Below are 25762 nucleotides of genomic sequence, written 5' to 3'. Positions count from 1 at the left end.
CAATTACCACACGTGCCCTCTCATCAGCTGCGTCACTCAATTACCGCACGTGCCTCTCATCAGCTGCGTCACTCAACTACCGCACGTGCCCTCTCATCAGCTGCGTCACTCAATTACCGCACGTGCCTCTCGATCAGCTGATTCACTCAATTACCACATGTGCCTCTCATCAGCTGCGTCATTCAATTACCACACGTGCCTCTCATCAGCTGCGTCACTCAATTACCACACGTGCCTCTCATCAGCTGCGTCACTCAATTACCGCACGTGCCTCTCATCAGCTGCGTCACTCAATTACCACACGTGCCCTCATCAGCTGCGTCACTCAATTACCGCACGTGCCCTCTCATCAGCTGCGTCACTCAATTACCACACGTGCCCTCTCATCAGCTGCGCGTGCGCCAATCCATCACACACGTGCCTCTCATCAGCTGCGCATGCATTACTACACTACACATACCAAAAAAAAAATCATTCTCAGATTTTCTGACAACAAGCATCATAACAACTCATGTAAACGAACCGCGTGGAGTCGTGGGCAAATCTAAATAATGAAGGTTGCCAATCTGGGCGCGGGGTAAACGTGAGCCGAACAGACCCCCCCCCCCCCCAACAAGCCAAACAAGTTCGCCGCTGTGGTGGTGCCGTACAACTAGGAGAGAAAAAAAACCACACACGACTGGCGTGCACGCGCTGCCTGAGACACCACTCTCGTGCAGGCGATCCGAAATCAAAACGCGTTGGGAAAGCTGAATTCTTATGAAAAGTAACGCAGCAATCATTGTGCGTAGTTTTTTTGTTTTCATCAGCGTGCAGGCAGTGCACGCTGATGGATATTCCTGGATGTAAATGTTAACCCGCTGGGGGGATGTGTGTATTGCTGATCGCGTTATGGCGATTGATTACGGCGATTAAATACACCAGGTTTTTTTTTGTTGTATTGGAGTTCGCGTGGCTGATGGATATTCCTGGATGTAAATGTTAACCCGCTGGGGGAGGGGAATGTGTGTATTGCTGATCGCGTTTTGGCAATTGATTACGGCGATTAAATACGAGGTTTTTTTTTGTTGTATTGGAGTTCGTGTGGCTGATGGATATTCCTGGATGTAAATGTTAACCCGCTGGGGGGATGTGTGTATTGCTGATCGCGTTATGGCGATTGATTACGGCGATTAAATACACCAGGTTTTTTTTGTTGTATTGCAGTTCGTGTGGCTGATGGATATTCCTGGATGTAAATGTTAACCCGCTGGGGGGAGGGGAATGTGTGTATTGCTGATCGCGTTACGGCAATTGATTACGGCGATTAAATACACGAGGTTTTTTTGTTGTATTGGAGTTCGTGTGGCTGAATGTAGATGTGACTCGCATGTCGCGCTTGATTGCGTTATCTTAGAAAAGTTCCCAGGTTTGCCCGTGTAGAGCCGTTTACCGCGGGTGAGGACAGCTCCTCCCAGCGGCAGTCCCCCACTCACGCAACGCAGCTGTGAGTGAGATCAGAATGGGATTTTGATCAACAGTTTCTCCTTATTAGTATTTCATATTTTATCCAGAACATATTGAATTGGCTTCTTAAGATCAAACCGTAAAAATAATAGGGAGTTGGGTAAGCTTTCACGACCGATGTTACGACATTCCGGTTTTGCTGAGAAACCAAATCAATTGGCATATTTGCCCACGCAATAACTTGATTCGATTGGCTCAGTCGATGGGTGATTGAGCGTCAGGGTAAACAATCTACACGCCTCAGCAATCTAACCCAAAGCTAATTATGAATCAGGTACAGCATTCTTTTGCTTTCACAGTAGGGTTCCGTTGGATGTGCATCAACGCACAGGGTGGGGTTAGAAGCAGTTTAACAAAGAAAACATCTTTATTATGGATATTGTATTCCATATTATCACCTAATTGTGCGTTATCATAACAGATTTCAGCTGCATTATAACCTGAAAGACCTCGCACCATCAGAAAAAAACCTAATTGTAAATAACATGTTAATTGCAATGAAAGAGGATACAGTACAACTTGTGTTTTCACTAACCACCGCGTGAGACGATATCAGCAATACTTTCAGGAACTACTTAGGCTAACATCTTCAAGGTAATTTGAGAGTACTGTTTCTGAATGGATGCCTTAGCAGCAGTACTTGGATTGCGATCGAGGGTTTAATTACTGCACTGTACATAAAGCGGACTTGAGGTTCTGCTCTTTTTGTATGCGAATGTTAATTTCCTTCATGCGCGCTGCGCCTGTGACCAGACGCTTGTGAAATGGCTCACCTAAAAAAAAAACAAGAAAATATTCCGATAAAATATTGTCCTTGGAACAACTACTGTACGCGCCTCTATCTCGGCAGGGCTTTAATAACCCCAAGGTGAACGGATTGCGACAGAGTCTGGCACGGAGCAAGGTAACGTGAGCGTGTCACGGCTGCCTGAGACAAGGTCACATATCCGGTGTGGGTGGGTTGAGTGAGAGGTCACGGAGCTGCCCAGCTGGGAGGAGAACAGGCGACGGGGCTGGACAAACTTGGCGGACGCTCCCAGCAGACCGAATCGATCGTTCGCGATGCCGTTGCTCAACTCTGTCGTGGTGGTAAACGAGAGGCCGGGGCTCTCCGTAACGCAACAGGACTGTGAAGCTCGAGTTATCGCGAACTGATAAAGAATCTTACTTGACCAAAAAGGGCAGTACGTTTCCTGCCCATACAACAACAAAAAAAAACACGGCCCCACTTGCCCCAAAAACCGCAGGTACAGTGAGTGCTTGCTGGCCGACAGCTTGGAGCCCGTGCCGCACCTGTAGCGTGTTGCTTCGCTGAGTTTACACGAACAGCAAAGCAGCAGCATCAGAGGCGCTGCCTGCATCGCGGTCCGCACGGGCGCGCACGAAGCCACGCAACTCTGCCAACCCGCTTCGCGTGCCAAGGCGCAGATGCTCACACCGATAAGAGGGAGGGAGTGGGGGGGGGTGCAATCACCCTCCCCCACCCCTCACCCTCCCCACTCCTCACCCTTAAAACACCGAAAACTTGTATTTAAAAATGTTTTTTGTTTTTTCAAGAGAAAACGCGTTCAATGTTGTTGTTTTGTTTTTAACTATCAGCACGCGCGTCCCTTCGGACGTGACCGTCTGTCCGCCTCTCCGGGACGTGACGTCCAGCCGGACAAAAGTTTTATTATTCTTTCTACTCTAGCGTGAGCACGATGTGTTGACATTTCGGGACCAGCATCACCTCCCTCCTCCTCCTCCTCCCCCGCGAGGTCCGCCTCTGCCGAGAGGTTCGTCGCAGAGGTCACGGGCGGCGTGAACCTGGTAGGGAAGGAAGTTCCACTGCCACGGATTTACAACTCAGCCCGAGGAGTTTCCCCACGCAGCAGCAGCAGCATCAGCAGCAGCCTCCTTCCTCCTACCCCCGGCCAGATCCGGTCCGTTCCAGCACCGGCGACGGCTCTCACCTGCGACCTGCCACGGCCACCACCGCCACCTGCCACGGCCACCACCGCCACCTGCCACGGCCACCACCGCCACCTGCCACGGCCACCACCGCCCTGTACCAACAACCGCTGCCTGCAGCGACGTTGCTAAAGGCGACTCGCATCCCAGGCACCGGCCGCCGCAAGAGGCGGCGAGTCCGCTGACCGCATCGGTTGGCAGAAGCGAGTGCCAGTCGCCTTTAACGCTGCCGCATAGGCACCGCCTCGCCGCGTTGGACTTTCGACCGCGCGATTCACAGAAGAGGAGGAGGAGGAAGAGGAGGAGGAGGCGCCGCTGCTGCCGCCGGGTCTCGAGAGCGAGGGAGGCGAGCGGGGACGCCTGTTGAAGGTGACTCCGAAGCCAAGCCCGTCGGCTGTGCCCTGTGTAAGGAGGACCTCTTATTCTTCTTCCACTGCTCTGCCGTGGCTGTCTGCGCCGCTCTCTCCGCGTAAGGAGTCCCCGTTGTGTTATATCGCCGCCTTCGTTTTGCCCCGTTGCCACTCTGTACTTGCGTGGCCGTGTTCGTCATCTCTGTGCGAGATGTTTTCCAGTGCTTTGCCTTCGTAGCCTTGTTAGTCGATGCGTAAAGGAATGTCCACGGCGTATCATAGCCGCGTTTAGCCTCTGTCTGTGTGGAGTTCTTTCCGCTGCGTATCGTAGCCGTGTTGGACTCTGCGTGAAGGCGTTCCCATTGTGTGTTTGAGTCGCTGTGTTAAGGCGTCAACCGCAGAGGTTTCGCCGTTCTCCATGGGTCGCGTTCCCTCTCGCTGTTCGTGTCCCAGGGGTGGAATTTACAGTCCCCCCTCCCTCCCTCCTCCTCCGAGGTGAGCGGTCGCAGCTGTACTTTGTACGGCGTTCGGTGAGGAGTGGTTCCGTGAGCCTGTGGCGTGTGCGAGTTGTAGGGAGCGGTGGCGCAGTGGTTAGCGCGGTGCGCTTCGAACCCCCCCACCCCCCCCACCCCCACCCCCCGAGTTCGATTCCTACTCGCGGACACCAACATCGCTGATGAACATCAGCGGTTCCTGGTTCTCCCTTAGGTCTACTCTGCCTCGAATGAGTAACTGGTGCAGTGTGAAAAAAAACATAAAGATTGTGGAGACAAAGGCGGCCGGTCGTGGTCCTGGCAAACCACCTCGTGTGCCGTGCCGGCCTTCATAGGTGCTACTCGCAACAGCACTTGCCCCAACGGGCCATTAAAGGCTCCGACGGGGGACCTTTGTGTGTAAGTATGTTGACATTCTTTCGCACCGTAACGTGGCCACAACCGTGCCAATCGGCGGTGCGAGTTGGTCCAGACGGGCGTCAGTTAACGCGTGCCAGTTCAGTTGTTACTCGATCGGGGTGGGGTGGGGTGTGGGGGGCTTGCATCACGCAGATTCGAGTGTCTTCATCCCCAACACTGTAAGCAAGCGCCACGTTTCTCCAGCCCGCGTTGCCCAACAGGCTCTCCCCAACAGGCTCTCGCGTCTGCTCTCCGAGCGAGAGGGGGTCGCGTTTTGCTCTCGACAGCTCCGTGACCGTCACCCCGAGCGCCCTCTCAACGTGGAACAAACAAGGAACGGGTTGGCCCAGGGCCGTAGAGAGGAGACGCGCGGGGAGACACGAGGGTACCGGAGGATGTCGAGTTGCAGGTTAATTTGTTTGACCAGCCGACAAGCAGGAGGGGAGGCGGGGGGGGGTTCTTCATTTGTGAAGAGTGACCCGGGTTGTCGCCAAAATGGCAAAAGCAGAACAAAGTGAATACATAAATAAATGATAAGAAACAAATGTAAATTGGAGGAAAAGAATCTGGCTGTCGCCTGATTAAGTTAGTTGTAATTAGTGGCGAAACGTCGTACTCAGATTGTAAATGTTGTGGCTTGGCTCTCCAACACACCGGTTAGTGCTGTACTAGTGACGAATTGGCCACGTTCTGTTTACGTGACAACCCTTACTAGTTGGCTTTGTCAACTATAACTTGTCACGAGATATGTCAAATAGTGCACACGGGAATCGATGTTAAATTATTATTTTCCTCTGTAACTTAAGCAGGCTCGGGTAGGTTATTTTTAGGCTGGTCCATAATTCACGAGAAAATTAAGTTATGGAAACATTAAACGGATATGGGTCGCCTGTTGTGTAAGCAGAGACCTGGGGAGACACACGGAGACATGGCACTAAATTTCATAATAATAGATCATGAGTATGAGGACCGCCACACGTTTGAAACCACTGTTGGGTTTGACAGCATGATGGGTGGTGTTTTCACATGTTGTGTATTGTCAGGGGCCGCACTAAAGGCCACCAGTGGCCCGCGGGCCTTGCAATGAAGAACGCTGCCCTAGAGACACACCGACAGGCGTGTGAACTGTAATTGACCTTGACTAACGCCGCTTTGTGCCACCCAAGCCCGCCCGGCTCTTGCCCTGCATACAAATCTGGAACATCTAACCTGGCCACCAGCCTAGCGGCACGTTCGCGTCGCTCGTCCGTGATGTCTCCGAGGGGTGGTAGTCGCGTCCCATTCCACTCTGCGTCATCGTTTTGTAAGCTATGTCAAGCCCCTTGAGTGATGGTGCGCTTCGTAAACATAACGTCAGATTAGGGAGAGAGAGAGCTGTCAACGCTGTGTTCTTGCATGAGTCGAGCCGTGCGACTGACCCCCCCCGCCCCCTCTGTGCTAACGGACACTCTTCTCCCTCCCCAAACCACGTGCAGCGTGATCCCCGCCACCGCCGCCACCATGGAGAAGCCCCTTCACTTCATCCGCAGCGACGCGGACGGCAAATTCGTGGTGGACGAGTCGGTGGCCACGCAGCTCGCCCTGCTGCCCGAGGGCCCCGCGGAGGTGGTGGCCATCATCGGCAGCAGCCGCACGGGCAAGTCCTACTTGCTGTCACGCTTCTTCGGCTGGGGCAAGGGCGGCTTCGAGACGGGCGCGAGCACGCGTCCCGTGACGCGCGGCGTGTGGTTGTGGAGCCGCGAGCACCCCCTCCGGCCCGATGCGCGCCTCGTGCTGCTCGACACGGAGGGCCTGGATGAGCCCAGCACGGCCGAGGGCCGCGACTATGACTACAAGCTCTTTTCGCTCACCGTGCTGCTCGCCAGCTGCGTGCTCTACAACACCGTGGGCAAGATCCAGCGCAGCGACATCGACGCCCTGCGGTGCGGCTCCCACCACTCGCCACACGCGTTCACGCACGCACGTGTGCACGTGTACACGTGCTGTCTTCCCCTCTCGTCGTGTCCTCCACCCTCCGGAGAGTGGTCGCCCCCCTCTCGGCGTCTGGAGACCTTTCCCGCTTCTATCCCTCACACACTGCGCCCGGCTCCAGCTTCTCGCGCGGACCGGGGGCCAGTGGGTCGGTTGTGTGCGGGGCCACCGTAACAGTGATCCAGCGCTCGCCAAGGAGAATGGCTGAGGTGGTGCCGACGGGATATTCGGTGGCATAGGGCCCATGCCAGCCACCCCCCTAGCGCCGGCCCTGTGGCTGCCACCACATTTACACTTTTTTGTACGCAATAGGCCAAACAAGGCAAGCCATCACAAGGGCGCTGCGATATGTGTCGGTGGTCATACATTAGACTTTTCTTTTTCAAAGGCGTTTCCTATGTGGCAACTGCCAAGATATTTCCAAATTTGGTGTAAAATTGTGGAGTAATTTGAGGTTTCTTGGCAGCTGCCTCAGGCCCTGATCCACAGGATAACAATGAAAGGAAGTGCACAATGCCAGTCAACTTGAATTGATAACTCTGGTTGTTGATACAAATATTTGTCAGCGATATAAAGATAGTCTCTCACGTCGCAAATGGTTATTACGAGGTCTTCCTGTTATTTATTTTTCTAACACATACAAGCGTGTTTTGACAGTCTGTGATTTATAGTGGAAAATATAACTGCGGTATTTCGTCTCCATTATCTTGGATAACCGAGGAGATTAGGATTCCTCGTTTCTCGTATCCACAACAGCCGAGTTGCGTAAGGGCGGTGCGGGTCTGAAGAGTTCCACTGTGTAGCCCACGTGACTTTGCCAACGGCAGGAATCCTGAGAGGGCATTGATGGCCCTGAAGCATGTCCCGCTACCCATTCCCACGAGGGCTTCTCACGGTGCGTGTTTTTAATTCCGTGATCTAGGATAAATATCAGTTGGCATCGCTCGCAGTGAAGCAAAAAAAAACTTGTTTGTATTTAACCGATAAAGCCCACCGAGCCATTAGCTATTTTTCAGAAGCGACCTGGTCGTTAATGATAGCTCAATGAAGAAGTGGCTTTTGTGGAAATGTATGGCAGCTAAATACTCTAAACAGCACGTTGATTATAAATGTGGAGGGAACAACCGGAGGACACGGACACAAATTCACGTGACCACGGGGAGGGAGACATGTAAACTCCAAATGTGCTACAGGGTTGTCCCACAAATGATGGTGCGAGCCCTGCTCTCTGTGGATCTGTGGCGGTTTGGAGCGGAATTGGCGTGTGTGGTACGCGCTGGCGTGGTTCGCCCGTGCCAGCAGCATCAGCAGCAGCAGCAGCTGCGTGGGAACACACGCCGTGGGCAGCACCAGTCTGACGCAAGTGGGGAACCTGCCTGTACCGTCGTGCTTGCGAGAGCGTATTTAATCCGGCCAACTCGTGCTCGCTCGTTCATCTCAAGTTGTATCTCGGTGAGGGAATGGGCGTTTGAATGGGTGATTTCCAGGATTCTACTCACCACCACCATCATCACCAACTTTGAGTTATTAATTAACTGTATAATTGTTGATTAACTTCTCTACATTTCGTGTGCCAGGAAGTACCATTCCGATTGTAAAAAAAACATGAACCCCATGGGGCAAATAGAATGTATTCACTGTGGTCCTTGCACTGCGATGGGAACTATGGGGCCAGTTTGACGTCGGTGTCCGAGGAAGCACTGTCGACACCTCGCAACAAAGCGACGGCAGATTTGGCATTCACAACGACGGTCCAGGAGCTCAAAGTGCACCGTGGAGCGTTTGTGTCTGTCACGATGTAGACAATGGACGGCGGGCGCGCCTCTGGGCTCGCTCCCACCCGCCCCTGCGTCGTCCACGAGCCGGAGCCGAGGCTCCCCGTGAAGTTTTGTGGCTGAATGTTCACTCGCCTTGAGTGTGTGGGCTCAATCTCAATACATCTACGAATCGGTTCTGACTCTCGAGACCAGAGGGAGTTTCATTTGCTAGCGTCACCTGGGGAAGAAGGGGCGGCGGTTTACTTATTACAGTAGAGTCCCAGTTGAGTAATTTTGTGGTGTAGTTAGTTTTCTTATATGGCAAATTTGAACTCTGAGGATGGCACACAATGGCCTACTCTTGCATATGACGTCAGGGGATTTCTAACGCCACTGTGAACAAACGGTGCGTTGTGTTTGTATGGTTAGTAAACCAGTGGCGTTAACCGGATTGAGACCGTGACCCCCTGCAGCAAGTGGCAAACGCGCCACCGCTGTGCCGCATCACCACCACAACACTTTGTGTGGTGTGGCAATGGAACTTTCAAATTGTACAATTGTGGGCAACTCATTCTTTTAGGGTTCTTTACACATTTTCTTACACAATGGGCCAAACCTAAATCAACAGAGTTGTGTCGTGCTTTGGATCGAACATTCCCAGCCCCCATTATTATTTGGTTAACGTCGAGGTTTGTCTAGTGGGAGTGGAGTTGGTCGGCGGGTACGGCTGTGGGGGGGGGGGGGGTCGATGAATGTGAGAGGGAGGAAGAGTGGAGCGGCGAGCGTAATGGGGAGCCCCAAAAAAAATCGCCGTCCATTAAAACTCCATGCAGAAGGGGCGCGAAATCCCTCTGTAGGCGGTACGCGCACCGCGGATTGTTTTCCGTCTTTGATTTTAGATAGTTGAAGGGGGGAGACCTCGCGTGACGTTTTGACGTTGTTCAATCACGTCACCCTAATCCACGCTCCGGGGTCGGGGCTTGATGCCGCCTCTGGAGCACCTGGGTTCCCAGCTTTGTCCTGGCACCATGACAATACTTTTGTTGAAGGGCGTGCATCGCGGCGCTGCTGGCTGGGCGTAGGCTACACACAGCGGTAGCCAGCGTGTCTGCAAGTGGGGTTGGTGGGTCATGCAGAGCAACAGGGTGCAATGCAGGAAGTCAAGTTCCGGCGTTTGTGTGAAGGTTGACCGTTATCTCCAAACGTATGCAGTGGGACTCTAAGAGATCCTGCGACGTCATTCGAAATGAGGACACAAACTTTGTGCTGGCGTCGTAGTCCAAATTTGCCGAATTCCAAAGATTACCGGCTAGTTACTTGGTTGGAATCTCTCACGCTGCTGCTGCCACCGCTACAGAAGCAGCAACGTCGGCCCCTGCTGATGTGCAGGCTGCGTCCGTGTGCCGCCTTAGCACCTTGGTGACGGCCGTGCGTGGTGGGAATGGCGCGGGCACCAAATGGACTGCCTTGTTATTATTATTATAATCGTCGCCATTGCCGCCGCTGCTGCTGTTGTGGCTCTCCATGCTGCCATGCCGTGTTCAGCATCGTGCTGAAGCTCTCCGAGTACATCCGCCTGAAGCCGGCACCGGGGACGCACAGTGGTACCGGCCATGGGGAGGAGCTGGCCGGATCCCTTTGCTGGGTGATGCGAGACTTCCACCTGGCGCTGGACTCCACGCCTGACAAGTACATGGAGGAGGCATTCAGCCGCTTCGAGTCGTCCTCCGAAGGGAAGCTCGTGGACTCGCTGCGCAAATACTTTCCTGTGCGGCGCTGCTTCCCGCTCAGCACGCCGCTGGCGAACGCCGCGCAGCTCGGGTGGGTAGGCACGCACGCTTGCACGCTCGCGCATGCACGCTCGTACACACGCTCGCGCATGCACGCTCGTACACACGCTCGCGCATGCACGCTTGCTGGACGACTCTAACTGGCGTGTGATTGGTGCAGAGAGCTGGACAACATGTCTCCGAGCGAGCTGAACGAGGACTTCAGGAGGCAGGCGGAGGACATGATCAGCACCGTGCTCACGTCCGTGGTGTCGCCCAAACGTATCATGAGCGACGACGGCTCGATCCGCACGCTCGACCCGCTGCGTGAGTCGCCCACCTACCTTGCCCCCCACCGGCTTTGCTCCTTTATTGCTTGTTCATTATAACAGTGTGAGAGCAAGAGGTGCCACAAAAAGTTAAGTACATGTGAGAGTAAGCTGTCTATTTTAGTCTGACGGTGACATAAACGCATGCAAATCGAAAAAGAGAGTGCAAAGATGTGGGGGAAAGAGGCGCTAGAAAAAGTTAGGTGCAGGTGCAAGTAAGTGGTGACGTCACCACTTACTTGACGTCACCGCCACTTAGTGGCGAATGGCGGTTGTTGTTGTTGTACTTTTGGTTAATACTGGGACATAAAGAGGGGGAGTGAAGGGAGGGAACCAAGATGTAGATGATCAACAAGGGCTTTCCACAAACGTGGAGCAGCAACGCGGAAATACTTTTTACCAAACACAGTTTGAAGAAATATAATATTTAGTAGGAATAAGAAGGCACTTTTGAAGCCACGGGAGGGAGTACTTGCAACTAAGTGGCCCTGTAGGTAATTGACAGGTTTGTTCAAGAGGGCCTTTAGGATGGGGAAGGCCCAGTGATCGTCTCTCTGGATATCCAGGGGGGACAGATTTGAGTGAATGTGCAGGTTGCATGAAGAGTTCGATAGGTGACATCAAGGGTGGAATGGAGAGTGGAGTGGTATCGTGGAACGAGATGTTTTAAGGTCGATTCAGAAGCTAGGCGCTAGATGGTGTCACAAAAATAATATATAATGAAATGTGAGCAGGTATGGTGGCTTTAACAAAGGCAGGGCTTGGGCAATGTTCGAGCAATCCCCATGGCAACCAAGTTGAATCACCACTACCATCAGGTTCAACACCTCGATTATCAGTGCTTGCATTACTGCAGTTAACCACTGTAACAGACAGACTTGGAACTTGTGCCCACTCTGTGGAGAGAAACTCGCACTCTCAATCCGACCTCTGCTGCTGCTGCTGCTTCTGCTGCTGCATCCTTCCCAGAAGCTAGTGCAGCATTTCCACACTGTGATCTTGTTGGAGCGCAGCTGCAGGCCCGCCAAGGGCAGTCGCGATCGAGGTCACCACTCAGACGGGCGGTGGAGAAAACCTCATCTCTGTTGGTGGCTGAGCTCCAGTGGCAGAAATTACACATTCCCCTTGGTGGGGCCAGTCCATCCACCGAAGAGGGGGTAATCGTTTAATTGAACCCAGAGTGATAATGGTCAGAGATGACCGCTCAACAGAATTTGAACTGTCACCCATCTGATAGCAAATCAGGTGCACGCATCGGAGCCAGGCTGACCTTGGTGTTCAGAATAAGCATGCCCTGGTTTTCGGAGTCTGTTTTCGGGTAACTATTTCACAAGTTCAACTTTACTCCTGTCGATTCCAAACATGCTGTACGACTTGTACACTAAACACGTGGGAACGGCTTTAAAATGTGTATAATCTCCTGTAGATGTAGATGCCACCACCGCCATCTATTACGCGGCGGTTGAACTTACAACTCTCGTTCCGAACAGGCAACTGGACATACGGACAGGTTTGTTCGTATCTCTGAAAGTTCGTAAGTCGAATAGTCGTAAGTAGAAGAGTCCCCTGTATATAGATTTGTGTAAGTTTATTTTGTTTAAGCCTTGTGCACTTGCATGAACATTCTGCGGTGTTTTTCTGTTCATGCTGCAGTAAAACAACTTACAGTAGGAGAATTGGTTTGTGCACGGGCATGCCCCAGACACCTACAAGGGTTCTCGTGTACGTAACCTCGCTCGCTTCGTTATGGTAATAGGCAGGGGGAAGCCATTTTATATTTAAAATTACGAACCAGAAAACGTGGCCACGGTGTTTGAATCTTGGATCTGAGGCTGGTCACCAACGACCGTAATAAAACAAAATGGCAGGAGTATTGTACGGCACTCAAGTTGGCCGAGCACATTTGCGATGACCTATTGGGTTTATAGAATGTAACCGGTAAACTGGCAACCGCTCGGATGATCGATTTACCAGTTCCCGCGGGCGTTCCGCGTCGTCCCGCCGAGCGTCGTGCCTGCGGCCCCAGTGTAAAAAAAAAAAACTATATAATTTTCAGACGTACTGTACTCGGTGTGATTGCGATCTCGCTTGTCCACCCAGGAGAGCCTCGCCGAGCCTCGAGAGCTCTCATCCATGGCAGCGCGCGACCTTCTCCCTTCCCCTCTGCCCCGCACAGAGTTCGTGACGGTGGCCCAGCACTACGTGGCGGCGCTCAATGCGGGCGATCAGCCGTGCGTACAGGACGCCTACCTGGCGCTGCTCGAGTGGGACGCGCGCCGCGCCTCCGCCGAGGCTCTCCAGGCCCGCCGCGCCGAGCTGGAGGTCCGGCTGGGGGGCGCGGACCCTCCGCACGGGCCCGCCGTGCTCGCGCGGGCCCTGGCTGCGGCCCACAGCGCCGGCGTGTCGGCGTTCGTGATGCGGCTCGCCGAGCTGGGCCTGCACAACGAGACGCCCGGCTTCCTCCCCGGCTTCCTGGTCTGCTCGCCCGCCCGCCCGCCCGCCCGCCCGCCCGCCGCTCTCGTTCACTATCTCCGTTACCTTGGCTACAGTCTGAATTGGTTTAATTGACCAATTAGTGAGTGGGGAATTAATTCCATTTAAAGTGTGCGTAAAGATGTTGGCTTTTATTCGGACGCATTGTACCCTTGCACAACGGCACGGCAGAAGGATGGCGAGCTATTACGATGTTGCTTTTGTTCTCCGGGGGTGTTAAAGACTGGGAATGTATCGACGAATGAAGGTGGCGACAATTGCATGAGCCGTGGAGCAGCTGCTATAGCACCGAGTGGCTGCATACAATGACAACGGAGCCAGGTGACGCTGCGGCTCCAGTCACCGTGGCGCGTGCGAAGCAATGGACGCGGTTGGAGGGATGAGGGCCAGGGCTGGCTGTGGCCCAAAGGAGGGGAGGAATGTCGCGAGCGAGCCTCGAGCAGGGAGCCCGCAGCACGGGCGGATGGGGGAGGGAATTTCACACCAAACTACGGGGGGCAGTGGCGGCACAGAGGGAGCGAACTTTTACTCGGCAGGGGTTGCTGAAGGGTTTTGCGGGAAGGCCTTGTGTGCTGGAGCGGAGAGCTCGTGGAGTAGGGTGGAGCAATATGAGAGGTAGCATGGGCCGAGCGAGTCCACGGACGGCCTTGTCGCTGGGGTGGTGGATCTTACAGTTGATTTGGGGATGGGGATCGGGAGCAAGGAGAGTGAATCGTTGGCATGGAGCCGCAGTGCCCTGTAAACCGGATGATGATAGCGACTCCAGCAAACATTGTGCGGGCACACAGTCACCCGCAGGCACATGCAGGCACACACGGTCACGCTATTGCAGCACCACTGGGGAAATGAGAATATTCCACGATCACCGTGCTACTTCTTGCGCACTCACCTCCACCCACCCCCCTGCTCCCCCTTAGAGTGAGCTGACCGCAGAGCAGGAGGAGGACTGGAAGCACAACGAGAAGCTGTCGCGGGAGCGCAGCGCTGCGGCCCTGAAGGAGATGGCGCGCGCCGCCCTGGGGGACGAGGGGGCGTTCATGGTGCCCGGCGGGCACCTGCAGCTGGTGCTGGCGATGCTGCGGCTCGTGCACGAGTTCAGCGAGAGGAAAGGTCCGTGCCGGCGCGAACCACCTCGAATCTTGAATCTGTGCCCCGACGAGAGAGCCCGAGGAACGTGCGCGCGACCGGAAAACAAACCGAGTTGAAGACAAGCGGAGGTGGAAAACAAGGAGTGGGGGGTGGGGGGGGGGGGGAAGGAGAGGGCGTAAGAATGCAGGGGCTTGATTTTTAGTACTGCTCTCATCGTCATAACGATGATGAGAACTACGTCGTTAACTCGCATTCATGCATTGCAAAAAAAAATACATAAAGTGTAGATTGCATTACGTGTACAGTAAATTGGCCGCCTCTTGGCAATAGTGATGAGGGTCCAGTCAGAAGCAGAGCCAATCTTCTAAACCAGCGGTCCCCAACCTTTTTGGCACCAGGGACCGGTTTCGTGGAAGACAATATTTTCACGGACCGGTGGGGGGGGGTTCATCATTGGGTCTTTCCCCCTTTTAAAAGAAGCTCTCCAGCGACGTTTGTTTTTTACTCATTGTGGCTACTAGGGGTTAGAGCTTGTGGGCTTTATACCAACACTGTGACTGAGACAAGTAGTGCAGTGCGGGAAAGAGGCGCGGACAGAAGTGGTAAATAATAAAATAATGGGGCAGGCCACGCGCGGACTCACCGCTCTCACCTCCTGCTGCTGTGCGGCCCGGTTCCTAACAGGCCACGGACCGCTACCGGTCCACGGCCAGGGGGTTGGGGACCCCTGTTCTGAATGACACAACGGCCGCAGAGACATCCTGGCGGCACTTTCAGCAGCGATGCCCTCGAGCCGCGTGTTTGGGGATCGGTTCAAGCGGCCCGGTCCGTCCTCGTGCCGAAACCAACATTCCATTGCTTCTCCTCTATTCTGGCCCTTGTATGTTGAACTTCTTTCGCACCGTACGTAGCCAACCGTAGTAATTGGAGGTGCGGGGGGAAGGACAGCAAACGAAACGTGACGAGCAGTCCCTAAAAGAAATACATTTTCAATCTTGATTTAAAAGCGGCTTCCTAATATCAGAAGAGCAGTTCCAGACGGCCGCAGAAGCGCATCTCAAAGCTATGGGGTACGAGCATTACCGCTGCGCCACCGCCCTGCCACGCCCTATGGAATGGCACGAATTCCAAATGTATTCAGTAGATTTCCAAATTGTTGAGCCGCTCTCATTGGCCGCCCTGCGGGACAGACCTGGGGCCGTGCGCAGCCGAGGCCCTGGCGGAGTTCCGGGAGTCGCGCTGTGCCCCGCTGGAGGCGGCGGTGTCGCGCTCCGACGCCGAGATGACGCAGATGGAGAAGGAGCGCGCCGAGCGCCGGGTCGCCGAGGAGAAGGAGAAGATTCGCGAGCAGACGCGGGAGGAAACCAAACAGAAGTACAAGGTGCGGACGTGTCTTGTGGGCGCGCGTCACCCCGCGTGGCTCCACGGCCCGGCCAGCTGCACGCTTCGCTCTTGGGAGATTGGTTCACTTGAGGCAGGGGGTGGGGAACCTTACTCTTTGGTTCTATTCGGTAAAGTCACGTAGGTAAAAAATAAAACAACAAAAATCACGACGTTTCGGCCACAACAAAGGTGAAAGGAACAGACCTGTTGGGACGACAGAGGTGTGTCTGTCCCTTTCACCTGAAGAAGGCCACTTGTGCTGTGGCCGAAACGTCGTGATTTTTGTTGATTTATTTTTTACCTACGTGACTTTACCGAATAGAACCAAAGAGTATGGATCCTTGCAGTCACGAAAGCTTCAAATCTAGAAGTGGGGAACCTTTTTTCTGCTAAGGGCCATTTGGATATTTATAACATCATTCGCGGGCCATACAGAATTATCAACTTAAAAATTAGCCTGTTATATTTGGTCAAACATTTTATTAACTCATCCCTAATGTGCTGGCTGGAACTGCTTCTCTTTGGTGAGGCGTGTGATATTGTTAGCTGGTATTGATGATGTTGCTACTCGCAACTGCTTTTCCAGTTTTGCTCCCTAGATTTATTGAATTTCGAGTCCCGCCTGCGGTTGCCTTGGCAAGGCCAGACCAAATGATTTCGTTGGGCTTACACGGCCTACGGGCCGGACGTTCCCCACCCCTGACTTAAGAGAAGGAAGATGATTAAAAGAGCTTTACGATCATGTGGTAATAACATCACCGCGTGGGTGTGTTAACGCGCGCAAGTGACGTCGCGATGACATCACGAGAGCGCCATGATGAGGATCTTGAGCGTAGACCCGGAGTTCTTCTCATCAGCAGCAGCTGCTGGATCTGGCAGAGAATAAGTAATGGAAAGAGGTGGTAGCATTCATGGTGGTGATGACCTCTTGACCGCGGCCAGCGCTTGGCTGCGTGGTTTGTGGCGCGCTCGCACGCAGTGCTGCCACTGCTGTTGCTCAAGGTAACAGAGCCGCTCCCACAATCGATTCCCCTTTTGTTATGATTGGGAATTTAAAAACGTAAAGAAAATTAGTACTGGAATCATGAGATGTCTTCAGTGGAAATATGCAAAGTACAGTGAGGGAAAAAAGTATTTGATCCTCTGCTGATTTTGTACGTTTGCCCACTGACAAAGAAATGATCAGTCTAAAATTTAAATGGTAGGTTTATTTGAACAGTGAGAGACAGAATAACAAGAAAAAAATCCAGAAAAATGCATGTCAAAAATGTTATAACTTGATTTGCATTTTAATGAGGGAAATAAGTATTTGACCCCTCTGCAAAACATGACTTAGTATTTGGTAACAAAACGCTTGTTGGCAATCACATAGGTCAGACTTTCTTGTAGTTGGCCACCAGGTTTGCACACATCTCAGGAGGGATTTTGTCCCACTCCTCTTTGCAGATCTTCTCCAAGTCATTAAGGTTTCGAGGCTGACGTTTGGCAACTCGAACCTTCAGCTCCCTCCACAGATTTTCTATGGGATTAAGGTCTGGAGACTGGCTAGGCCACTCCAGGACCTTGATGTGCTTCTTATAGAGCCACTCCTTTGTTGCCTTGGCCGTGTGTTTTGGGTTATTGTCATGCTGGAATACCATCCACGACCCATTTTCAATGCCCTGGCTGAGGGAAGGAGGTTCTCACCCACGATTTGACGGTACATGGCCCCGTCCATCGTCCCTTTGATGATGCGGTGAAGTTGTCCTGTCCCCTTAGCAGAAAAACACCCCCAAAGCATAATGTTTCCACCTCCATGTTTGATGGTGGGGATGGTGTTCTTGGGGTCATAGGCAGCATTCCTCCTCCTCCAAACACGGCGAGTTGAGTTGATGCCAAAGAGCTCCATTTTGGTCTCATCTGACCACAACACTTTCACCCAGTTGTCCTCTGAATTATTCAGATGTTCATTGGCAAACTTCAGATGGGCATGTATATTTGCTTTCTTTAGTAGGGGGACCTTGCGGGCGCTGCAGGATTTCAGTCCTTCACGGCGTAGTGTGTTACCAATTGTTTTCTTGGTGACTATGGTCCCAGCTGCCTTGTGATCATTGACAAGATCCTCCCGTATAGTTCTGGGCTGATTCCTCACTGTTCTCATGATCATTGCAACTCGTCTTGCATGGAGCCCCAGGCCGAGGGAGATAGACAGTCCTTTTGTGTTTCTTCCATTTGCGAATAATCGCACCAACTGTTGTCACCTCACCAAGCTGCTTGGCAATGGTCTTGTAGCCCATTCCAGCCTTGTGTAGGTCTACAATCTTGTCCCTGACATCCTTGGAGAGCTCTTTGGTGTTGGCCATGGTGGAGAGTTTGGAATCTGATTGATTGCTTCTGTGGACAGGTGTCTTTTATACAGGTAACGAGCTGAGATTAGGAGCACACTCTTAAAGGGAGTGCTCCTAATCTCAGCTTGTTACCTGTATAAAAGACACCTGGGAGCCAGAAATCTTTCTGATTTGAGAGGGGGTCAAATGCTTATTTCCCTCATTGAAATGCAAATCAATTTATAACATTTTTGACATGCATTTTTCTGGATTTTGTTGTTATTCTGTCTCTCACTGTTCAAATAAACCTACCATTAAAATTATAGACTGATCATTTCTTTGTCAGTGGGCAAACGTACAAAACCAGCAGGGGATCAATTACCTTTTTCCCTCACTGTAATCTGATTCATTATAGATGAACACAAGGAGAAAAACTATGGAGAACCGGTGCCCTCCCTGGGTATTCTGGATGCTGTAACTCATAACCTTGACTCTGTTACCTTCCAGTGTTGTGCATGGACCTGCGTGTGCCTGTGTACTGATGCTTTTCCATCTGTGTTTCTCATTTGAAATAACACCTCAATGCCTGTGATGGCAACCTGCGTTGTTTGTGTCGTTGACAGCAACAAATGAGAGAAAATGAAGAGAAGCACCTCGAGGCCGTTACTAAATACAAGGTGAGTTCCAATATGCAATGCGGCCAAACTCTCAGCTCTTCCGAGCTGGTGGTCTAGACAAGGCTGAGAGCATTGTGAAATGTACATGTGGTGGTCGCGCGATGTGGAAGCAAGGCACATGGATGGGAGTCGTGCTTCCTGCTGTTTGTGAGAAGCGCATCTCTGTGTGCGCTGTTAAGAGCTGGCTGACCTGTGAGCGGGCATGCGTCGAACACGCGTGTCTGCCCGTGGGGTTCGCGTCGACTCGTTGCAACGCGTGGTTTGGTGTGGGCACGTGGTGGCGGGGCCTAGGCCCTGGATTAGCCACCACCCGCTCTCCGAGTCTCCGCTGGGCAGAATTGTAAACCGGACATTTGTGTTGGCGGGGTAATTATAATTATCAACGGCTGTTGCACCGCGATGATCCCCAACAGAGACAAAACCCCCGTACACGGCGTGAGTTACTTGCACGACGGTGTCGGGTTTCCTGCCTACTGCATCCAGACTCCATCCAGCAGTGGATTGGCAAAGGGCTGTTTTTTTTCCCCTCTTGCCTCTGCGAAGGGGCAACAACCCCGGATGTCGGGCGCCTTGTGGACTTGCGATCGCGTGCGCTGCCAAGGTCGAAGCCTGGCAGTGGAGTGTCGGTTCCTCGAGTCCTCCTCCACGTGCTGTTTGTGTAGAGGGTGTGAATGGGAATGATCACGGTGCAAAGTGCAAAGCTTTAAAACGGCTTTACTTTTTTGCAGTCAACAGGGCAAGCTGCAATTCCCAGCGTAGCTGTCATGGGGTGGGGGTTATTGGCACGTTCGCCAAATGTTTGGGTCCAGACATGCATTGCTTGGGTGGAGCAAGTGTGTCCCGATCAGCGCTCCGTTCGCCACTGCTGTGCCGAGTTGATTTTCAGATGCACCGATGGGCAACCATGTTTGTGTTGTTTCTTAACGAAGATCCGGAGTAATTTGTTGGGGAAAACCACTGTCATGGAAAATATCGGTGAGAAAACTGCTCGATTGGTGGACGTTTATGCATTTTGACCATTTTTTATTGCTGGGTTTTGGCAGGGACTTCCTTTCCACAATAAAGCCCACAGCCGTTTGGGAAATACAGTAAACCCCCTTTTTCCCACACACACGATCAATCGAATTTATAACTTACCTCCAGTGGAAGTTTCAGTTTTAATCAATTGATGTCTGCGTCGTTCCATACATGCATACGCTGTTGCGTTGGTTTCGGCAAGCATGTTGCGGTCTGAGTTTTACAACTATGCGGTGTGGTCGTTCAGAGTAAACACGTTCATAGTAAACACGTTCATAGTAAACACGTTCATAGTAAACACGTTCAGAGTAAACACGTTCAGAGTAAACACGTTCAGAGTAAACACGTGCGTGGTGGCAAGTACGAGCGATGTGCAGTGCGAACGCTGGCTCCGACGATGTTGACGCACACGCTGTGGGGTTTAACACGATCGTTGCTGCTGTGTCTGTTCCAACCAGATGGAGGCGCAGCAGGTGTGCGGCGAGATGGAGAAGCTCAGGGAAGAGAAGGAGGTAAACGGCATCCACGGCTCGCGCTCCCGCCTGCTCACGCTCCAACTTCTCACGCTCCCACTTCTCGCGCTCCCACTTCTCGCGCTCCCATTTCTCACGCTCCAACTTCTCACGCTCCCACAGCTCACGCTCCCACTTGCTCACGCTCCCACTTCTCACGCTCCCACAGCTCACGCTCCGACAGCTCACGCTCCCACTTCTCACGCTCCCACTTCTCACGCTCCCACTTCTCACGCTCCCACTTCTCACGCTCCCACTTCTCACGCTCCCACTTGCTCACGCTCCCACTTGCTCGCGCTCCCACTTGCTCACGCTCCCACTTCTCAGGCTCCCACTTCTCAGGCTCCCACTTCTCAGGCTCCCACTTCTCAGGCTCCCACTTCTCACGCTCCCACTTCCCACACTCCCACAGCTCACGCTCCCACTTGCTCCCGCTTCTCATGCTCCCACTTCTCACGCTCCCATTTCTCACGCTCCCATTTCTCGTACTCCCACTTCTCACGCTCCCGCTTGCTCGCACTTCTCACGCTCCCACTTCTCACGCTCCCACTTCTCACGCTCCCACTTCTCACGCTCCCACTTGCTCCCACTTCTCACGCTCCCACTTCTCAGGCTCCCACTTCTCACGCTCCCACTTCTCACGCTCCCACTTGCTCCCGCTTCTCACGCTCCCACTCTCACGCTCCCACTTCTCACGCTCCCACTTCTCACGCTCCCACTTCTCACGCTCCCACTTCTCACGCTCCCGCTTGCTCACGCTCCCGCTTGCTCACGCTCCCACTTCTCACGCTCCCACTTCTCATGCTCCCACTTCTCACACTCCCACTTGCTCCCACTTCTCACGCTCCTACTTGCTCCCACTTCTCACGCTCCTACAGCTCCCGCTCCCACTTCTCACGCTCCCGCTTGCTCCCACTTCTCACGCTCCCACTTCTCACGCTCCCACTTCTCACGCTCCCACTTGCTCCCACTTCTCACGCTCCCACTTCTCACGCTCCCGCTTATCACGCTCCCACTTGCTCGCACTTCTTACGCTCCCACTTGCTCCCACTTCTCACGCTCCTGCTTGCCCGCGCTCCCACAACTCGGGCGCCTCTCTGTTCTCCCCATGCTCTGCATGCGTTTCCTCCTGGGTTCTTGGCTTTCCTCCCCACACACATGCACACACACATGCACAATGTAACTTGTATTGTCCAAGCATCCCAATGCTGCAAGAATTACTTTCAAATAACTCCATAGGGATTATACGCAGCGGCAGGGGCAGAAGCAGCATCGCCCCGCCCCTCCACAGTGAAAACTTGGCAGGAACCTCCTGAATGAGAGAGCCTCGAGGCTCAGTGAAGCCTTCCTGGATTAACAAGAATCGATAAATAACGTAATCTGTAAAAATATGATTTCCCCTTTGCATCCAGCACTGACGCTGGAGCTGCGGTGGTGAGCGCGGTGAACGCTGTGGTGTTCACGGTGTGTGCCGTGTGCGTGCGCGCGTGTGCAGCGGGAGCTGGGGGAGGTGAAGGCCCAACACCGGACGGAGCTCGAGCGGCTCGAGGAGACGCACCGTGACACGGTCCGCCGCTTCCAGAAGCAGGAGAACACCGCAGCTGCACCCAGGCAGCAGCGACGCAAGATCCCCCTGATGTGCCTCTCCAAACAGAGCCAAGATTAACCGCGGCAAGGGCGGCTCGGCAAGGTTTCTGCTCGGACGCCGGCGCGAGTGGACGTGGCTTCCCGAGGGCGGAGGTTCGGCACGTTTGGAGGAGGTGTTCGTGTTACCCAGCGCGTGTGTGATTAGTGCTATTTAATGACAACCGGTAAGCTGGTAACCACTTCTAAAATAATTTACTGGTGCCATAAGTCAGCAAACTGGTGATCGTTTCCGGTGGAACTGTTAGTCACGAGTGCACCAATTGGCTCATGCCACCGTACAAACCGCGCGGCGGCCCCAAGTTACGTTCGCTCTCGTTTCTTAGTTGAAAGATAAAGGTGTAGCTCTGAAATTGCTCACTCGTGCCACTTGCGAAGCATGCCTCGACACGCGGCAAGCCGATGACTGCGTTTTTACCGTTTTTACCGTTCTGGAAAATAACTCTGAACAAGCCCCTCGTGCATTTACACAGATGGCATACTCGGCACACTTCCAACAAATGTCGTTATTCACTTTTCTACATATCTGTTCCGTCTGATATACATGCTAGTGGACAAAAATGTAATGTTAAACACCTGCTTTCCCAATCAATTACTGCAGCAATAACACACATGTGTCCGCGTGTGAAGAAAGGGGATACGAGTGGAAGGAATATCATTGGGAAGCAGTGGGCAGCAGGGCTGGGAGAATTAATTTTAGCAATGTTGTTTGTGTAAATTGTTGGCTGACCACAGTTACTTTAGCTAATTATGGTTTAGTTCAACCATCTATTTAAATTGAACACGATAAAAAAAACTGCCAATTTTATTTAAATGTGTGAAAAATATTAATGTCACGTAATTTTTATTGACTCAATGGATCCCTCTGTTTTCATTTTAAAAAACAAATTAACATTTTAGTCGCACACCTATTTCATTGGCTATGAATGAATTGTGTCCTGACAGGAAACAGATGTTCAGTAGTTTCACAGATGTCCCCAGTGGAGGAACGGTCCAATTGTGCCTTTGTGCCTTCTCACCTGCAACAGGAACATGCGTTTAAGTTTGCAACAAACCTGGAGGCATTGTACATTGCACAAAATAATGGGTGTCGTTTGAGAGAGGGTAGTCACACAATAACCAGGAAATACGCCCCATTGCTTCTGTCTCTCCACATTAAAAGGTATTGTAGGTCTGCAATAATCCTTCAAGGATCTGTCTTACAAGGCCGTTTTTTTAGCTCCAACGAACATTGTCTCGTTTATTCCAGCGATGTTGTACATGCGTGTGATTTACCCTGTGCATTCGGGCGTGGAAAATGAGAAAATTAAATGCGGAGTCGTAGTTTATATACGGGGCTCGTTTGTGCTCAGGAGACTCGGCTTGGAGCGAATTTCCTTCACCAGGCTATGATTTGGCCAGGTTGGTTTGTACCTGCTTCTAACCCAGGAGCTTCCCATCCTCATTGAGCCACCAATTAATGATGGTGCTTGGAGCCTCCTAGAATATATAAATCATGTACATTTCTCTCACATGGTGATGTTTCAAATAAAATATCTAATTACTTCGAGTTATATTTAACACATCATGACACAGCAATGTCTTCTGGCATACCATTTTAAGCCTTTCAGTCTTATGGCAGTGAACTTACGACAAGAGAAAAATAACACGTTTGTTTAGCTGTGCAAGGTTTAAATCTGGAACGAGTGGCGGAGTGTGGTTGGCATTGGGACCTCACCCAAGGACTGAAACGCCCCCCCCCCCTCGTCCCAATTTGCAGCTGGAGCCGTCCCCTTTCAAACGTTTGAGATGGGACGCGATGCAAGTCTCGTGTTCGTGTGTGAATCGCTGTGAGATGCCCCGGCGTAAAGTAGAAGTGGCTCTATCAAAGGCAAATCGTGAAATCGTTCACGAGTTTGTTCTTTCCGCTCTTGATGTCTCCTCCCTCGTGCCGTGAGGCTGACTTGTGGAGGAGCCAACGGGGAGGGGGGGGGGCATCCTTGAGATGCTGGGTGGCCCACCGGGTTTGTGGTGCCCAGAGCAGAAGTCTTGGCAGTGTTGGGGAGGCTCTCCCACCAAGCCACTGGGTGATGATGCAGCGGCAATTCCCCGAGGAGGCACCAAGGAGCATCCCCTGCAAGGCGACTCTATTGTTCTGCTTGAGGAGCGAACGTGGACGGAATTTTTGTGTGGGTTAAGGTCTGACAAATTCGACCGCTTGAATGCCATAGGGTTGGTATTCCTTATGTGTTTTATCCGAACGCCGTTTGCGTTGCTTGGCTGAAACAAACGAGAGCCTTAAATTATTAGTTTAAAACGATACTTTATGCCGGGTATGGTACATTTCAGTTTTATATGGAGAATATTGTTTGTTATTTAAAAATTTAAATGTTTCAGTACTTGGGTTACAAATGTTATTGATGTACAGTAGTTGCATAAAAGATGAAAACATTTCACCCACAAGGTTGCAATCAAATGTGGTGTAGTCCGTGTGCATACATCTGCTTTGTGGAACTTTAATACTGCTTAGTACAAAAGTGATGGAGAAACGTATTATCTTTTTGCCTATTATCAGCTTGCTTAAAAAAACATTTCTAGGGGGAAAAAATAATTGTTGTGAATGTAATTTGTAATTACGATAGTCATTAAGGTTATGTACACTGCACTTTGCTCATAATTGTAACAAGTTGGTGAATTGTCCATGATTTGTCATTGACGGTCCACCAACCAGAAATCTGCGGTCCACCAAATCCCATCTTTTCGTGATCCACCAACCCCAAATCTCTCCGTTATGCATCTGCTCTAAATTTCACCACGATTCAGCAATCCACAAATCTTTCCGTGACCCGCCAACCCAAAATCTCGCCGTAATCCACCAACCCCAACTGCTGGGAGAACGAAGGTGGGGTGGGGTTAGGTGAGGGTCAATAAACTTGCCCCATTTTTTCAACTGCAGCTCCTGGGGCCTTGGTAATAATCACATAGCAAAAACATATCGTATCCACTCTTACCCCTCTCGGCCTATTTGCTGTGGTTAGGGTCATTGCCTGAAACGTCGTCGACTATATACAGAGTGCTTCAAAAAAAATTAAACACTTCGGAGAATTTGCACCAATACCACAATGTGCCTCCGGGCTCTGGAGACCACCTGGAGAAAATTCCAGGCACGTGTTGACAACGATGGCGAACAAGTGGAGACTCTTTGAAGCTATCAACATACATTTGTTATCATGTTTCAGCGTAGTATCCGTTCTTAAAAACGATAGTACCATAATAAATGTTAACATTTTTTTGAAAGCACTTTTATTGACGAACGCGTTGAGTTAATTAAATAAAAAATAGTAATAATAATGATGGCTTTTAAGATGATAATAATAAATTGTGCGATCATTCTGGCAACACTTGGGGCGCACGTGATTGTCCGGGAGTCCAACGTGGCCGCCGACAGCTCGGAGGGGAATCCGCTCCACGTGTGAAGGAGAAAATTATTCGTAAATGAAAAACCAGAAATATCACAAATCGTCGGTGAGTCTCGTTGCGGCGATTTATTTACGACAACAAACGAACATTAAAGACGCAAATGTGCCGTGTTGCGGTGTTTGTGTGTGTGGTTGTTTATACAACGACAAGAAATGTGTCTGTGAATGTGCAAAACCTCCAGCGGAGGGCCGCGTTGGGCCTCCTCCTCCTCCCGGGCGAGGTCGGAGCACCCCAAAAAGCCTCCCCTCGTTTTGTCAGCCCGCGTCGGTCTTATTCCGGTGCCCGTGTCCACCGAGGGCCTTTCTAGGCCAAGCAACCGGCTTGACTGTGGCCGTGTCGCGCCGTTTGGCTTCGAGAGCTTAGCGGGAATGGGGCGAGGCGAGGCCCTACACGGAATGTGTTTGCTGGGGGGTGGACGGGAGGTCGCCCCGGTAGGGGGGTCTCCCCGGGCAGGTCTTGGGGGGAGTCGCTCCGGGCAGGCCTTGGGGTGGATTCAACATTTCCTCCATCGGCGAGATGTGAACGAGAGAAAAGGGCGACGGCAAGAAGGAGCGGCGCGTGTACGGGAGTCGAAGCGAGCCGTGGACGAGATGACGGAAGAGTTCGACACGAGACTTGCTAGGACGAGTTCGGCACGAGGAATGCACCGAATCTCGC

At 52.1% G+C, this 25762-nt stretch overlaps 1 protein-coding gene across 6 annotated transcripts; it reads left to right on the top strand.

The window, feature by feature from the left end:
- Positions 1-3711: 3711 nt before the first annotated feature.
- LOC116945757 (guanylate-binding protein 3-like) lies at positions 3712-25217 on the top strand. Of its 6 annotated transcripts, none has more exons than XM_032960283.2 (10): positions 3712-3825; positions 6175-6621; positions 9973-10248; positions 10378-10523; positions 12702-13000; positions 13936-14128; positions 15298-15488; positions 18420-18473; positions 19949-20002; positions 21498-25217. In XM_032960283.2, the coding sequence occupies exons 2-10, from the start codon at positions 6200-6202 to the stop codon at positions 21666-21668; spliced, it is 1806 nt and encodes a 601-aa protein (XP_032816174.1). In that variant the 5' UTR covers positions 3712-3825; positions 6175-6199; the 3' UTR covers positions 21669-25217. The 6 variants fall into 6 exon arrangements, with proteins under 6 accessions (XP_032816174.1, XP_032816173.1, XP_032816175.1 ...); XM_032960282.2 differs by having other exon boundaries at positions 3727-3861; XM_032960284.2 differs by lacking the exon at positions 3712-3825 and adding an exon at positions 3841-3925.
- The last annotated feature ends 545 nt before the right edge of the window (positions 25218-25762 follow it).

This window comes from Petromyzon marinus, chromosome 25, assembly GCF_048934315.1.
Source record: "Petromyzon marinus isolate PM22_M1 ecotype Great Lakes invasive population chromosome 25, UKy_Petmar_22M1.pri1.0, whole genome shotgun sequence".
NCBI lineage: Eukaryota > Metazoa > Chordata > Hyperoartia > Petromyzontiformes > Petromyzontidae > Petromyzon > Petromyzon marinus.
The sequence above is the reverse complement of the archived record's forward strand: the minus strand, read 5'-3'. Positions and strand labels throughout refer to the sequence as shown.